The sequence below is a fragment of the Barbus barbus genome, assembly GCF_936440315.1.
Source record: "Barbus barbus genome assembly, chromosome: 19".
Classification (NCBI taxonomy): Eukaryota; Metazoa; Chordata; class Actinopteri; order Cypriniformes; family Cyprinidae; genus Barbus; species Barbus barbus.
The window spans coordinates 26,411,040-26,428,810 of record NC_136747.1 but is presented as its reverse complement, the minus strand read 5'-3'; the positions used below and the strand labels follow the sequence as shown (position 1 = coordinate 26,428,810).

Sequence of the window (17,771 nt, the reverse complement as noted above, 5' to 3'; positions counted from 1 at the left end):
GTGCCCACGCTTGCTTTCAGAATGTGTTCGGCACACACACACACACCTCAGTTCACCTGAGAGATAGAGCGCTATAGTGTTTTACAGAGAGAGAGACAGACACCTGTCTGTGTGAACATCTGACCTACTTCTGCTCTGTGATTCACTTCATTTAAAGGCTCATATAATGCTATATTCAAGGCTGTGAACTGTTGTGATTTAACTGCATCATCTTGTTGTAATTAACACACTGAATTCTGATTAAACTGAGTAACAGGTGCTTGTATGATTGTGAATGACACTCACATCAGAGCAGCAGCTCAAACACAAAAACAACCGATTATCTTCAAACTGCATCAAAACATACAGCAATACATATAAATTAATTTATCAACATATTCCATACAGAAAACAGCTTTCCTCACTATGGATTTAATCTTACTGTAAAGACACAGTTCTCTTCACATTTCTGTGAATTACTCAAGGGTGATTTTTCACTTATTGATTTTCATTGATCATTACTCTTCACCACACACACACTAATTGACTTTTGTTACGCATCACATCTAGGTTTGATTTATAAGTTACCAATTTAGTGATAAACAGATGCTTCGCTGATGTCTGTGCATGTGGGATAAAATCCTGTTTTAATCAGCTCGAAATGTTCAGAACAAACTTTAGATACCACAGTTATAAAGTCTGATTACATAACTGATCACATGCAATAAAACATTGTTTAATGGTATTTTAGTATCATTGAGATGATATACTATACACTGTTATAGTTTTATTAAGTTTGAATTGGTTTTTGTTTTTATATTTAGTTTTCATTTAAAGTTTTATTAACTTTGTGTGTTGTTATTATTTAAATATGTCTATATAGTTTATTTCAGTTTACGTTTTAGTTATTTTATAAAATCAAGTTAACTAAAGCACTTGAGCTGAAACTAAATGGAAATGAGAAATGTTGCCGTGGCAACAAGCTTAATATATTGTACATCAGTTAACATTTATTTCAAGAAATGATTTTTTTTGTTTGTTTTATTTAATGATTATATCCCTGATTGAATCACCATTTAATTAGTTGCATATGTTTGCATATAGGTTTCAGTATTTTTTTGATAATATATCAGGCTCTTTTATCATTTAAGACATAATTTTTTCTGTATAGTTGTGATGCTTTAGTGTATGTTAAGGCGAGTTTGATAGTGAAATATTTTCTGCTTGTGACGTCTGTGGCTTGTGTTTTCTGGAGTGTGATTGTGGTGTGAATGCAGCTGTAATTCTGCAAGGTTTTTTTTTTTTTTAAACCATCTCTGTGTGTCTCAGGGTTCATCGGGCCGGACTCGGAGTTTCTCTCTGCTTCCTCACCTCCCTCCGTCTTCCTCTCCTGCATCTCAGAGACATCTCCCTCACCACGGGCCTCAGAGCAACATCGTTACCATCACGCACCATAAGTCGCCTGCAGCCGCCCGCCGTGCCAAAAACCAGTACCCAGATCGCCTCCTGGAGGTCAAAGAGGTCAGACACACAAGCACACCTCAAACACTGGACTGATGGAGGATAATTACAGACCATCATGAATCTTCTGTCTGATCTAATGCAGAATTAAAGAACACTAAAAATATTACTTCAATTTAAGATTTATGTATTTGAATTGGATAAACAATTTCCATCCATTTAGACGACAGTTTTAACAAACTAATAAACTTAATATTATGCATATTTGTCAGTCATATATAAATAAAAAAGGTTTTCTTATTTGTTTCAATCTCATACATTTCACAGGATGCTGAATTGGACTTTAGAAGAGGGAATAACTGAATTGAAATTCAAAGGAATTCAACAGAGCATAAGAATTGAATTAGCTCCAATAGTGAGAGAAAATATATAGTCAAAATTATGTGAGCTGGATCAAGCTTTATTCTGTGCAAATCAAACTATTACTGGAGAGCTGCTTTATGGGAGAAAATCATTTTGTAATTTTGGAAATCAACACTATTTTTTTGTGCGTGCTATATAAATAAACGTGACTTAATGAATTGCAGAGCTGTTGCAGACATATCCACATTGCTATGATCAGATGCTTTCTTAACTGCTGTTTTCTCACTACTAGCATTTTAGTTGATTTATTTAGTTATTGAGGGGAAATTGCGCAGCACATATTTGCATATTCTTCTAAACGCTGCTCGGCAGCATGCAGATGTTCGCTAACAGTGTTACTTGTGTATACAGAACATTTTACCTCAAACTTCACTGTGAGTAGGCTGAATCCCCCTTTAAACATGACAACACTTTTTTGTAGTTTTGTAATGCTTACCCACACTGTGTGGTCCTGCTTCTTTTGTACTTCTCATAAATGTCGTCTTCTATTGGATTACAGCCGGGAGAGCTGAATTAGTGTTGCGCTCAAATCGCATTATTGTAGGTGAGATCAAACGACTATTCGACTAATTTTGTCGACAATTTTTTTTTGTCAAGATTATTATCTTGAATAAAATTTAATAAATAAAATAAAATGTAAGTCGCTTTGAATGCATGAATGTGAATACTGCATTTTCACACAGATTTTCTCCAGAAACATCTCTTTCCTTTAATAGAAATAAGGAACAAACTGAGCTGGTTTTGTTGCTCTGGACATAAAGAAGTGTCAGAGATTTTTCTCCTCAAATAAACTGTCAGTTTGAGCTCTGTTGGATTTAATTTCTGTGCAAGAGCATAATTTAGAGAATTAAATAAGTCCTGCGTCAGCTGAAACATTATTACCTCGTCCGTCACGTCTGCTGACACAAGGCTCGTGTGATCATCCACACCAACCACAGCTGAAACTTTACTGCTTTGATTCCAGGCCCTCGATTATATCTGTCATTTCAGAAAGATCTGATTACAATAATGGGCCAAGAAGTCTCATCTGCTCTCCAAGACCACATTTAGGGCTATTTGATTGTAAATACAGTAAAACTTTTAAATATTACATAATTTGAAGTAACTTTTCTATTTGAATATATTTAAAATATAATTTATTTCTGTGAAGCAATCATTACTCCAGTCTTCAGTGTCACATGATCCTTCAGAAATCATTCTAATATGCTGATTTGCTGCTCAAGAAACATTTCTTATTAAAAATGTGGAAAACAGTTGTGCTGCTTCATGTTTTGTAAAAATTAATACATTTTCAGGATTTTTTGATGAATAGAAAACTCAAATAGAACAGCATTTATGTGCAATAAAAATAGTTTGCAGCAACATAAATATCACCTTTGATCACTTTTATAAATCCTTAATTAATAAAAGTATTCATTGTGTTCAAAAAAAAATCTTACATCAGAATCAGTGTTTTATTGTAGAAACAGACTTGCAAGTTCTCTGATGATATTTGTACCAGTTTAATCCCAAGGGTTGTGTTCTAGTAAGTCACTCTTAAAAATAAAGGTTCCAAAAGGGTGTTTTTGCAGTGATGCCACAGAACCATTTTTGGTTCCCCAGAGAACATTTCCTAAAAGAACCATTTTAAAAATCTTAAGAACCTTTTTGTCTATAAAGAACCTTTTTTTTCATTTGAAAGGTTCCATAGATGTTCAAGGTTCTTCATAGAACCATTCATGCCAATAAAGCAGCTTTATTTTTAAGAGTAGCTGAATGGTGCCACCTGTCAGTCGACCGCAGTAAAGCCCCTTCCTCATTTCTTCAGGTTATGAACCAGGCCGAGGGTCAACAGAAGAGTCTGGTCCAGTCCATCGAGTCTCTGCCGATGCGAGGATCCCTGTCCTGCCTGGATCAGGACCTGCTGCTGCTGAAAGCCACCTCTGCCGCCACCCTGAGCTGCCTTGGCGAGTGCCTGACTATATTACAGCAGAGCGCTGGACACAACCACGGGCCGCCCTCCGGTGAGTCCAATACGGACACCCTACCAACGCCCATGCGTCCTCCAGACCCGGAGCCGGCCAAAGATCAGGGCGAGGTTGACTGCGACCCCTGTCCGTATCTAACGGGGCCCGTGCAGCTAAACGTTTGCAATAAATTTTGTTGAAGGGCTGTTCGTCGTTCATGCTGCATGTTCACTGTTTGTGTGAGTTCATCTGTATTTTGGCTCTTCATTTGAATCGTTTGTTCATTCGGTTCTGTGCCTGATTGTATCATTTGTATTCGTGCTGACTGTGTAACATGTTAATGCATGATTTGAGTGAGTGTTTGGAATCTGATTCCAGTTGCTTTTCAATGCTGGATGAACCACATGCCAAAGAAACACACACACAGGTGCCTGAAAACTCAAAACGACCCAGTGGATCCAATAAAATGTTTCAGATCGACCCTGACATGGACTCAGGTGCTTCTCGCTGGGTGTCAAAATCAATTGCCATGATTTTTTATTTGATTTGATTTTATTCATTTTTTATGTTGATTCACAAAATGAGAACTCCTTGATATGAATGGACACCTTTGATGTCTTTCTTTCTCCAAGGAGAAACACTTGAGAGCTGAATGACTCTGTGCCTGATCTGAATATTGTATTTTTCTTTTGTATTTTCAGTTTTGAATGTTAATCTTCAGATCTAAGGTTCTGTTCCTTGTGTTTGGAGAGAAAGAACTGCGTTTTGTTTCAGCCTTCGTTTAATGCGGTTTTTCTTCAGTTTTGTAAAACATATTTTTGAAAATATGAGCGAAAATGCTTCTTCTCTGGCCCTGAATGCTTCAGATGAGTTCAAATTTAGATGGAAAATCCAAAACTGATCGCTTAGACTGTTTCTGATGTTACGGAAATGAATTAAAGGAATGAGTTCAGACGACATCTTTGATCTCTGACTGAGGTCTGTTACTGTGGGCTAGTGACATACATTGAGGGGGCGGGGCTCTGGCGGGGGCGGGGCCTGCAGATCCAAACGAAGGAAACACCAATCAGGTAAATGCATATTGTGCGTTTTGCTTGCATGATCTGTTTGCTTTACGTCACAATGATCAGCAGGAACATTTCACATGTTCTGGTCTGTGCATGATGCATGGTCTGTCTGAGGATTTCTTTTCCAGCTTATTCAGAAAAGAATGAATCTGAAATGATGCTTGATGCTGTCTGATATAGTGTTTTCGAGGAGAATCATGGTCTTAAGGGTCACTTATTTTTTGACATTTTAATTATTTTCAGCTGTGGCTTTACCGTTTAAAAGTTTGGGAACATTTCAGTGTTTCTGGAAGAAGTTTCTTCTGCTCAAGGCTGCATTTATTTCATTATAAATACAGTAAAAATAGTAATATTGTGAAATAGCATCATAATTTAAAAAGTTTGTATTTTAACATTTTAAACATTTATTAAATGTTTACTTTTCCCCTGTGATTTACAGTTTTAAGAACCTGAAGGTCCATTCACACCTAGGGCTATAACAATTATATGTATAAATATATATTATTAAAAATTGTTCTAAAGAATCCCAGCGTCCAACCATAATGATACAAAGGAACAATAACTTTCAGAATGATTTTTTTTTCAGCTGATGAATTTTAAAAACATTGCCAGCCAATAAGAATCCCTCCAGCATTAAAGAGCTAGTGCGTTTATAAAGCTACAGACGATAAAACTGCAGTGCACTCATAATAAACAGCGTTATACCAAAGTCCGTTGATGTGTAGACTGCTAATATGGTTATCGTTCTTGGTGTAAACGGGCCTTCAGTTTTCTTTTTTGACACTTTATTGTTCAGAGGTTGCTTATTCAGAGCTCAAGAGGATTTAAAGGGTTAGTTCACCCAAAAAAATTAATTCTGTCACTAATTACTCACCCTCGTGTCATTCCACACCTGCAAGACCCTTGTTCATCTTCAGAACACAAGGTTTTTTTAATGAAATCTGAGAGCTTTTTTCCTTTCATAGATAGCAAGGGTCCTACCACGTTCAAGGCCCAGAAACATAAAGACATTGTTAAAACTGGTCCATGTGACATCAGTGGTTCAAATGTGGTTTTATTATTATTTATTATTTTGTTTTCTTTGCTGCACAAAAATATTCTTGCATCTTTGTAAAATTACGGTTGAACCACTGATGTCACATGGACTATTTTATCGATGTCCTTACTACCTTTCTGGGCCTTGACCATAGTTGTACCCTTGCTGTCTATGGAGGGTCTGAAAGCTCTCGGATTTCATCAAAAATATCTTAATTTGTGTTCCAAAGATCCTACGGGCTTGGAGCTACATGAGGGTGAATAATGACAGAATTTAGATTTTTAGGTGAACTATCGTGCTAAGTATCGAACATTCATCTGTGAGAGACTCCATAATAATCTCCATGTACTCTCACTGGGGATACTAGAGAAAACAGCTAAGATCTCATTGGCAGAGATGGAAAGTAACGAATTACATTTACTCGCGTTACTGTAATTGAGTAGCTTTTTTGTGTACTTCTACTTTTTAAAAGTAATTTTTAAAATCTGTCATTTTAGTTTTACTTAAGTACATTTTGTTTAAAGTATTGTACTTCGCTACATTTTAAAACGCATTAATTACTGAGTAAAAAATAAAATAAAATAAAATCGCTCCCTGGAAACTACTGCAGTAAATAATGGGCAGGAGAACAAACTGGTGGTAAAATCACAGGAAAGACAGGAAAACCAAACCCAGTCCTATTCTGCTGAATTTGAGCTTGAAGAACATGAAGTGAACCCCTGGCCATGTTTATGCTCTATTATGCAGTGTAAGCTGTGTTTGCCTGGGGAGACCAAACTAGCAGTTTATAAACTCTCGACATCACCCCTTCGCAAGCATGTAGAGATAAACTAAATACTTGCATCGTTGCATTTGTGGTTAAACTGAAGCTTTGGCAGTTTAGCAAAAGGTTTTGCACAAATTAGCCAAAAAGAAAGTGGTGCAGAGTGTGCGATAATATCGTAATTGTTGTTTTAACGATGTGCGATTTGACATTATCAGTATTAAGCCCAAAACCAAACCAAACACTCCTACCTTGAGTGGTCTATCATATTAGACTACTGCGCATGCGCGCTTTTCACTGCGTGATTCAGTCTGTTAAAATGCATTTAAAATTATCCCAAAATTGAAGATATAGGGGCAGAAAATGTATATTTACATCTTTTCATATAGTAAATCAATGTCACACAAAGAGTGCCGTTTTTATTCAAAAAGCAGCATGATTACATATAGATTTTCTTTTACAACAGTTCAATAAACAAGGAGTTAATTAAGAGACTTGCCTTTTAGACCCCATATTGCCTGTGTTTGCTCTATTTCGACAAAAATAATCCCAAGCACAGCCACAGCACAGTTTTGCGTCTCTGAGCAACATGAAGGTGTTTGGTTCATCACAATGACTCACTTATTAACAGTGACTTGGTGACACCTACTGGCGGTTTTAATTTCACATTTAAAGTATCTTTTGATTTTATATATATATATATAATTTTAAATGAGTATTCAACATTTTATGTCTTATATATCAAAACATTATTTCTGCATTTGTTACTTAAACAGTGTGTAAATACATCTAAATTCCACTTCAGATGAAGCTTCTGTGTTTCCTCTGCATTGCAAAGATGAATTTAGTTGATATTGATTTAATTTGCCTGGTAACAGCCCACATGTCTTATTCCTTTAATTAAAGACAAGTAGTTTGAGATTTATAGGCCTATCCCAGGGGTGTCAGTTCCAACCCTGCTCCAACACACACACCATATAGTTTTCAAATAAGCCTAAATGATTAGATTAGTACAGATATAACCCTAATTAAACACAGCTGATCCAGTGTTTAATTAGGGTTATACATATACTGTGTAGGGCTGTGACACACTTGGCCTATCCTATTTTTGCGTCTCTCCCACTGTTAAAAAGTCATTTTTACTCTGAGCTACTTTTTACTTTTACTTGAGTAGATTTTTAGACTGGTACTTTTACTTGTACTTAAGTACAATTTCATTAAGGTAATGGTACTTTTACTTGAGTAAAATATTTCCGTGCTCATTGGTGATTTTTATTCTTTTCTTGGGTAAATCAGTGAAGAGAGGCGAGGGAAAGCGTTAGTAAATCTCTAGAGTGTTTCTGATATTACTCATACGGGCTAGAGTTCAAGTAAACAGTCTGTATGTAGTCATCAAAAGTGATTGTTTATGTAAATGATAAGACTTGTTTATTTCAGTTTTCTAAGAGTAGATGATTTCTAAAGAGAGCCTCATGCATCTCATGCATTTATAAATTAATATCTTCATGGAAATTAACAGGTTCAGTTTGTGATATTCTGCTTTCTTTTTGATACATCTTTACTAAAGTCTGTTTAGTTTTCTGTCTGTCTGTCTGTCTCTTTTATTAAAATGCAAATATTCTACAGCTAAAAAGGGCCACAATGTCACAAAGACAAACTGTATTTACGTCTCAGCTCTGTCATAAATTGTATGTGGCTGAATCTTTCTGAATGTAAGAAACTTGACATCAGCTGATCAGAAATATTGTGAGAGCAGATACCAAGTTCATGCAGCCCTCAGGATGCTTTGATCAGAATTTGAGATGTTTCTGCATCAGTACAAGAGCTTAGACACTTCACATCTTTGTACAACACACTGAACTGCTGCAGAATTAATCTACAATTGATTGGTTATATATATATATATATAAAATAATAATACAGTGTTAAAACTGCCATTCGAAGCAGCATATGATGTTTGTGTTGAAAGGTGTGAATCAGTCCTGCTGAAAAAAATCCCCTAGGTGGTTTGCTGGGTTTAGTTGGTTTCCAGTTTTAGTTTGATGGGCATTTGTCAATAAGCTAAACTCTGTAAGCCACCTTAGGCTGTTTTATTTTAATTTTTTTAATTAGGGTCATCAGACTGAACACAGACTGAAGGTCGCTAATTGATTTGGTTTTGAGTTCCAGCGTGATGTGAAACTGCTGACTGCTGGTCATGTGTTCTGCGTCCCTGCAGATAATGTTCCCGTGTGGACCGTCCCAAAGTCGCCCTCAGGAGAACATCTGAGGAACGGCGGCGCTGTTACCCGGAGCTCCATTGAGCCCTCGCCCTCCCTCTGGAAAACAAACCTGCTGCTGAACACTGAGGTGAGACAATACTGTGCATTATATATATTTTACCATTCAAAAGTTTTGGGTCAGTAAGATTTTGAAATCTTTACATTTTTATTTGTTTTTCCAAAAATACAGTAGAAATGTTATATTGTAAAATATAAGGTTATTTCAGGTTAAAATAACAGTTTTCTAATTTAATATATTGTAAAATGTACTTTATTTCTGTGATCAAAGCTGAATTTTCAGCATCATTACTCCAGTCTTCAGTGTCACATGATCCTTCAGAAATCATTCTTATGCTGATTTTCTGCTCAAGAAACATTTCTGATTATTATCAATGTTCAAAACAGTAGTGATGCTTGATATTTTTGTGGATTTTTTTATGATTCCTTGATGAATAGAAAGTTGAAACAAACAGCATTTATTTGAAATAGATTTTTTTGTAACATTCTAAATGTTTTTATCATCACTTTTAATACATTTTTTTTCTATTTTTCTATTATGTATTCATTTTATAGAATATTGCTGCATAAATTTAGTTGTGTGAGATCATGTATGTGATGCCACAGGATGGGATGGTGGTGATTTCTCCTGAGGAGGAGGTGATGGATTCAGATGATAACACTGAAGAAGATCTGGGTGTGTTGGACGACCAGAGGAGTGTCATTCTGCATCTGCTGTCTCAGCTCAAACTGGGCATGGATCTCACACGGGTGCGATTCACAACAACAACACACCAGTATCACGTAATATTAGAGTTACATTTGACATTAAAGTGCCTATCTGTGTGCAGGTTTTTCTTCCCACATTCATCCTGGAGAAGCGTTCACTGCTGGAGATGTATGCAAATTTCATGGCGCACCCGGACCTGTTCCTGTCCATCTCTGCCGGAAGCACCCCGGAGGAGCGTATGGTGCGTTTCGTTGAATATTACATGACCGCCTTCCATGAAGGACGTAAGGGCGCTGTTGCCAAGAAGCCCTACAACCCGGTGCTGGGTGAGACCTTCCACTGCTCATGGGAGGTCCCACAAGATCAAGTCTGCCCTCTGAGGACTGAGACCAACCCCAGGACCAATCAGGAGGCGACTGAGGCGGGGTCAGATTGTTACAGGGTGTGTTTCGTGGCGGAGCAGGTTTCCCATCATCCTCCAGTGTCTGGGTTTTACTGTGAGTGTGCAGAGAGAGGCATGTGCGTCAACACACACATCTGGACCAAGAGCAAGTTCATGGGCATGTCAGTGGGCGTCTCTATGGTGGGAGAAGGTGGGTCAATTTTTACTCAGAGGTTGCTAGTAAATTTCATAATTTAAAGGGATTGTTCATGCAAAAATAAAAATTAGCTGAAAATATACTCATCCTCAGGCCATCCAAGATGTAGATGAGTTTGTTTCTTCACCAGATGTGGAGAAGTGTAGCATTACATCACTTGCTCTGCAATGGATCCTCTGCAGTGAATGGGTGCCGTCAGAATGAGAGTCCAAACAGCTGATAAAAACATCACAATAATCCACAAGTAATCCACTCCACTCCAGTCCATCAGTTAATGTCTTGTGAAGTGAAAAACTGTGTTTGTTAGAAATTAGTCCAACATTAAGACATTTCAAACCGTCCATTATCCATAATATTGCTTTCTCCAGTGAAGTCATATTGTCTGAATCAGGAGAGAAATATGCACAGATTAAGCCCAGTTTATAAGTGAAAACGGTCAAAAACAGCTCTAAACAAATATGTTGGTGGATTTTGATGTGAGAGGACAACAGGAAATGGACTTATGATGCTTACATATGTTACAGTATGTTACTATATGTTTACCAGTTGCTCTTGTGTAAAGTTATAAGTATGTGTGTGTGTATATGTGTATATATATACAGATTTCATGAGATTTATTCCATGACTTTCCTGTAGTAGATAATTTTCACTATGTTACAATTCAGTTCAGTGGTGAAAGGTGTTGTGTGAATGTGAATGCATTCATAAGGGTGGAGTTTGTTTTCCTGTCGGACTCCTGGTGTGATGTGAACCTGATGGATCATCTGTGCTGATGAAACATACACACGTGTCTCAAGCTGGACGTGTTCAGTCTCTAGGGTGTGCTTAGTGTTTTAGGGTTTTGCTCTGTGCTTTTCAGGCGTGTTGTACCTGCGTGATCATGGGGAGGAGTACGTGTTTACATTCCCGAGTGCATACGCTCGATCCATCCTCACCGTGCCGTGGGTGGAGCTCGGAGGAAAGGTCACCATCAGCTGCGCCAAGACCGGATACTCCGCCAACGTCACATTCCACACCAAACCTCTCTACGGGGGCAAAGTTCACAGGTCTGGGGGCAATGTAGTTGATTCTGAAATGAGATGTAATTGAGAAGTCTCTGAGTGATGAAGATGATGATGAAGGTGTGTGTGTTCAGGGTCAGCGCAGAGGTGAAGCAAAACTCCAGCGGGATGGTGGTGTGTAAAGCTCAGGGTGAATGGAACGGGATGCTGGAGTTCATCTACAGCAGCGGAGAGACCAAAGTCATCGACACAAACAAACTGCCCGTCATCAGGAAGATGATTCGCCCCGTCGAGAAACAGGGCCGCACCGAGTCCAGGTAAAACTCTTCGATTACTTGCATTTATATATATATATATATATATATGCAGTATATACAGTGCTTTACAAATTTATTAGACCACCACCACCCAATGTAAGATTTATGCCAGTTACCATAATATATTCAGTTTTTTTTGACAGATTTCTACAATATTTGTGTTTTCTCTTTATGATGACAGATGGTCAGATGGTCTCATACTGCGCTTAACGAATGTATTAGACTGTGTTTATTGACTGTAATTGGGCATCTGAAGAAAAAAAAACTATTGAGTGCTTTATTTTTTTCCTTTCGTCTAAAACAGTAAATTTGAAAATTCATGGATAACAACAACAATTACAGGTGCATCTCAATTAATTAGAATGTCATGGAAAAGTTAATTTATTTCAGTAATTCAACTCAAATTGTGAAACTCCTGTATTAAATAAATTCAATCCACACAGGCTGAAGTAGTTTCAGTCTTTGGTTCTTTTAATTGTGATGATTTAGGCTCACATTTAACAAAAACCCACCGATCTCAACAAATTAGAATACTTCATAGGACCAATAAAAAAAAACATTTTTAGTGAATTGTTGGATTTCTGGAAAGTATGTTCTTTTACTGTATTTTTACTCAATACTTGGTAGGGGCTCCTTTTGCTTTAATTACTGCCTCAATTCGGCGTGGCATGGAGGTGATCAGTTTGTGGCACTGCTGAGGTGGTATGGAAGCCCAGGTTGCTTTGATAGCGGCCTTCAGGTCATCTGCATTGTTGGGTCTGGTGTCTCTCATCTTCCTCTTGACAATACCCCATAGATTCTCTATGGGGTTCAGGTCAGGCAAGTTTGCTGGCCAGTCAAGCACAGTAACACCATGGTCATTGAACCAGCTTTTGGTACTTTTGGCAGTGTGGGCAGGTGCCAAGTCCTGCTGGAAAATGAAATCAGCATCTCCATAAAGCTTGTCAGCAGAAGGAAGCATGAAGTGCTCTAAAATTTCCTGGTAGATGGCTGCGTTGACTGTGGACTTCAGAAAACACAGTGGACCAACACCAGCAGATGACATGGCAGCCCAAATCATCACTGACTGTGGAAACTTCACACTGGACTTCAAGCAACATGGATTCTGTGCCTCTCCACTCTTCCTCCAGACTCTGGGACCTTGATTTCCAAATGAAATGCAAAATTTACTTTCATCTGAAAAGAGGACTTTGGACCATTGAGCAACAGTCCAGTTCTTTTTCTCCACAGCCCAGGTAAGACGCTTCTGACGTTGTCTCTGGTTCAGAAGTGGCTTGGTAGCCCTTTTCCTGAAGACGTCTGAGCGTGGTGACTCTTGATGCACTAACTCCAGCTTCAGTCCACTCCTTGTGAAGCTCTCACAAGTGTTTGAATCAGCTTTGCTTGACAGTATTCTCAAGCTTGCGGTCATCCCTGTTGCGTGTGCACCTTTTCCTACCCAAATTCTTCCTTCCAGTCAACTTTGCATTTAATATGCTTTGATACAGCACTCTGTAAACAGCCACCCCTTTCAGTAATGATCCTCTGTGACTTGCCCTCTTTGTGGAGTGCGTCAATGTTCGTCTTCTGGATCATTGCCAAGTCAGCAGTCTTCCCCATTATTGTGGTTTCAAAGAACAAGAGATACCCAGAATTTATACTGTAGAGATGGTCATTAATTGAAACTCAAATGTAAATATTCTAATGTTTTGAGATACTGATTTTTGACTTTCATGAGCTGTAAGCTCTAGTCATCAAAATTAAAACAAAAAAACTTTTGAAATGTTTTACTTTACATGCAATGAATCTAAAATATATGAAAGTTTCACTTTTTGAAAAGCTTGCAAGAAAAAAATTACTTTTTCACGACATTCTAATTTATTGAGATGCACCTGTATATTTTAGCATTAGAACCATTACTGTAATGATCTTACACATACTGGTGGATTAACCATTACAGAAACACAAAAATGATTTTTGGTAATCACCAATAAAGTTAGTTTAGGGTAGCTGTGGCACAAACCTCATATTGGGTGGTGGTCTAATAAATTTAAGCATTGTATATATATATGTTGCTGCTCAAGAAACCTTTCTGATTATTATCAATGTTGAAAACAGTTGTGCTGCTTCATGTTTTTCTGGAAACCAAGATGTGATGCACTTTTATTTTCAGGATTCTTTGAAGAAAGAAGTTCAAAAGAACAGCATTCATTTGAAACAGAAATTGTAACCATAATTTCACTTTGGTAAATTTAACCTCCCTTTGCTGAATAGAAGTGTTAATTTCTTATTATTAAAAAAGTATTTTAAAAGCCCAAACTGTGGAATTGTAGTGCATCATGGTTTCCAGCAAATCAGCATGATTTCTGAAGGATCCTGTGTCACTGAAGACTGTAATGATGCTGAAAATTCAGCTTTGATCACAGGAATAAATTACATTTTACAATATATTCACATAGAAAATGGCAATTTAAATTGTAATATCTTAATATTGCTGATTTTACAGTATTTTTAACAACTAAATTCAGCCTTAGTGAGCAATGTTTTGTTTAATTTTGTGGTCATATAGTTGTGATAGTCTGTGTTTTTGATGTCAGGCGTCTCTGGCAGCATGTGACCGCGGCGCTGAAGGAAGGAAACGTTGATCTGGCCACTGAACACAAGCATGTGTTAGAGGAAGACCAGCGATCAGATGAGAGACAGAGAGCTGCCAACAACATGCCCTGGAAACCCAAATATTTCAACAAAGAGGTGCATTCATGACTGAAACCGCCTCAGACAAGTCTGCAGTTCTAGACTGGTTGAAAACATCTACAACCCACATTTTTTAAATTTGAATAAAATGAAAACTTAAAGAATTTCAAATCACATGAGACAATATTTTATTCACAATAGAACATAGAGAACATAAATGTTTAAACTGATAAATTTTTTGTTGTATGCACAAAATGAGCTCATTTCAAATTTGATGCCTGCTACAGATTTCAAAATAGTTGGGACGGGGGCATGTTTACCATGGTGTAGCATCTCCTCTTCTTTTCAAAACAGTTTGAAGACATCTGTGCATCAAGGTTATGAGTTTCTGGAGTTTTGGTGTTGGAATTTGGTCCCATTGCCTGATATATGGTTCCAGCTGCTGAAGAGTTCGTGGTCGTCTTTGACATATTTTTCATTTAATGATGTGCCAAATGTTCTCTGGTGAAAGATCTGGACTGCAGGCAGGCCAATTCAGCACCCGGACTCTTCTACTATGAAGCCTTACTGTTGTAATAGCTGCATTATGTGGTTTTGCATTGTCCTGCTGAAATACACAAGGCCTTCCCTGAAATAGATGTCATCTGGAGGGGGGAGCATATGTTGCTCTAAAACCTTTATATACCTTTCAGCATTCATAGTGCCTTCCAAAACATGCAAGCTGCCCATATCGTATGCACTTATGCACCCCCATACCATCAGAGATGCTGGCTTTTGAAATGAACGCTGATGACATGCTTGACGGTCTCCCTCCTCTCTGCAGATGGCACAGTGGATTGTGTTTACTGACAGTGGTTTCTGGAAGTATTCCTGGGCCCATTTAGTAATGTCAATGACAGAATCATGCTGATGAGTGATGCAGTATCGTCTGAGGGCCCGAAGACCACGGGCATCCAACAAAGGTCTTCGGCCTTGTCCCTTACGCACAGAGATTTCTCCAGTTTCTCTGAATCTTTTGATGATTTTATGCACTGTAGAGTTTAAGATTTGCAAAGCCTTTGCAATTTGACATATTAAACAATCTTTTTACGCACTCTTTCACAGATTGGAGAGCCTCTGCCATCTTTACTTCTGAGAGACTCTGCCTTTCAAAGACATCCCCTTTTATAGATAATCATGTTACAGACTTGATGTCAATTATCTTAATTAGTTGCTAGATGTTCTCCCAGCTGAGTCTTTTAAAAATTTCTTGTTTTTTCAGCCCTTTGTTGCCCCCGTGCCAACATTTTTGAGACCTGTAGCAGGCATCAAATTTGAAATGAGCTCATTTAGTGGATAAAAGTGTAAAAATTCTCTGTTTAAACATTTGTTATGTACTCCATGTTCTATTGTGAATAAAATATTGTCTCCTGTGATTTGAAAGTCTTTTAGTTTTCATTTTATTCAAATAAAAAAAAAACATCCCAACATTTCCGGAATTCGGGTTCGAGTTTCTATGTTGTGAAGCTGATGAAGGTGTTTGTCTGTGTGCAGGGTGATGGATGGGTCTACAGAAACCCCTTATGGTAAACGCACTGAAGAAAGGAAGACGAACACCGTTCAGACGAACACAGGGACTGAAAACAAACTGCAAAAACAGGAGAATAATGATGCATCACACTACAGACTGTACAGAAACCAGTGTGTATGTATGAGAACATGGATACATAGAACAGACCTTTTATACACTATAAATTATATATTATTTTTCATGATTATAACCGAGCCTTTGTGGATATGCACATGTACACAGTATTTATGCAATTTGTTATTAGATGATTTGTTAACAGAGTAAGACAGTCATGGATTTACATCCAGTGTGCATTTAACATATGGACAAGATGTTCAGAATCAAATTTAAACAGTATTTCACCCCAATATTATATATATATATATATATATATATATATATATATTCTTTAATATAATACATGTTATTCTAATAATTCATAATTAAATTGTAAATTAAATTATACATTGTATAAATTCAATTCTATCATAATTATATAATTAATAATACATGAATAATACATTATATAAAGTTTTTGCATTGTGACATTATTTTAATAAAAATTACACATTACACACCTAAATTATTATTACTATAATATCCTATTTTTTTTACTCCATTACAACAAATACATATTGTAATATAATATTTTATTTAAATCAGCATAACTTAGTTGTAAAACAAATACAATCACAATATAGAAATACTAAGCAATTATTTTAAATAAATCTTGATGGTCCTGAAATAAGCTTAAGTTTATTATGTTTATTTAAGAAATAAAACAGTATTTTTCGGTGAAATATGATCTGCACATGTTCTTGACAGATGAATGAGTGATGATATGTTTGAGATGAATCAGCAGACATTAAATGGATGAAAATGGTTGTGTTTTCACTGATCAGGTGAGCTCTGATGGTGGTGTGATTGCGTTAAATGTTAAATGAATGAGCACGTCTGGTCAATCAATATCCTCATAATGAGTCCCTGCTAATTACTGAAGCCTGCTGACAGAACGCTATTGTTCAAACTAATTGGCCATTAAATGAGATTTTACCCGAGAGGTTTGACATCGCTTCGCTCCTCCGCAATTCTGATGCTCTTTTAAGAGGCCTTCACTCAGTCCTGTGACTTTATATTAACAACATCACCGTTGTGAAGTCCATTAATTTGAACTGTAGGTTCCCAGCAGGCACTGCTGTATGTCCTGATTTAAAATGTATAGGGACACTATCCACCTTATTTTTAGCATAAGAGCTGCTCAGCCATTTGTAACTTAAATGCAGAAATGTGGATATGATACTTATGGAAGCTTATTTCTGCCCACAGAATAAAACAAACAAACATTTTTTCACAATTCACAATTTCTATAGAAGCCCTGAACTGCAAAGGGGGGGGGGAAGTCGTGGCCTAATGGATAGAGAGTCACACTAGTAACCCAAAGGTTGCGGGTTTAAGTCTCGGGTCCGGCTGGGATTGTAGGTGGGGGGAGTGAATGTACAGTGCTCTCTTCCACCTTCAATACCACGACTGAGGTGAGACCCTTGAGCAAGGCACCGAACCCCCGGCGCGCCAAAGCGTTGGCTGCCCACTGCTCTGGGTGTATGTTCACTATTGTGTGTGTGTACTTGGATGGGTTAAATGCAGAGCACAAATTCCGAGTATGGGTCACTTGGCCACATGTCACTTCACTTCACTTCACTCACTCACTCACTCACTCATCCTCTTTATTCCACCCCTAGCGCTGTCCCTGGTTTGACAGCAGACAAACATCAGCAATCCATCATCCTCCAGCCACTGACATATCGAAAAATAAAACAATTAGATAGATAGATATATAGATAGATAGATAAGGGTAGTTGACAAATAAAAATTGGACTGTGTGACATATCAAAAATGTAGAAAAAAAACCTAACATACAAATAACATGAGAAAAATGTATCTTCATTCTTAGAGTTACAAACAGCAAGAG

The 17,771-nt window shown here is 37.4% G+C and overlaps 1 protein-coding gene across 1 annotated transcript in view; it reads left to right on the top strand.

The window, feature by feature from the left end:
- The window catches only part of LOC306885105 (oxysterol-binding protein-related protein 10-like), a 30,900-nt gene extending 14,743 nt beyond the window's left edge, over positions 1-16,157 (top strand). The window contains exons 5-13 of the mRNA XM_079441446.1: positions 1,309-1,500; positions 3,671-3,866; positions 8,894-9,024; positions 9,561-9,704; positions 9,785-10,256; positions 11,122-11,308; positions 11,398-11,580; positions 14,157-14,310; positions 15,787-16,157. Of these exons, the coding sequence (XP_079297572.1) occupies positions 1,309-1,500; positions 3,671-3,866; positions 8,894-9,024; positions 9,561-9,704; positions 9,785-10,256; positions 11,122-11,308; positions 11,398-11,580; positions 14,157-14,310; positions 15,787-15,822 (1,695 nt within the window). The 3' untranslated portion in view covers positions 15,823-16,157. The remainder of the gene's footprint in view (positions 1-1,308; positions 1,501-3,670; positions 3,867-8,893; positions 9,025-9,560; positions 9,705-9,784; positions 10,257-11,121; positions 11,309-11,397; positions 11,581-14,156; positions 14,311-15,786) is intronic.
- The last annotated feature ends 1,614 nt before the right edge of the window (positions 16,158-17,771 follow it).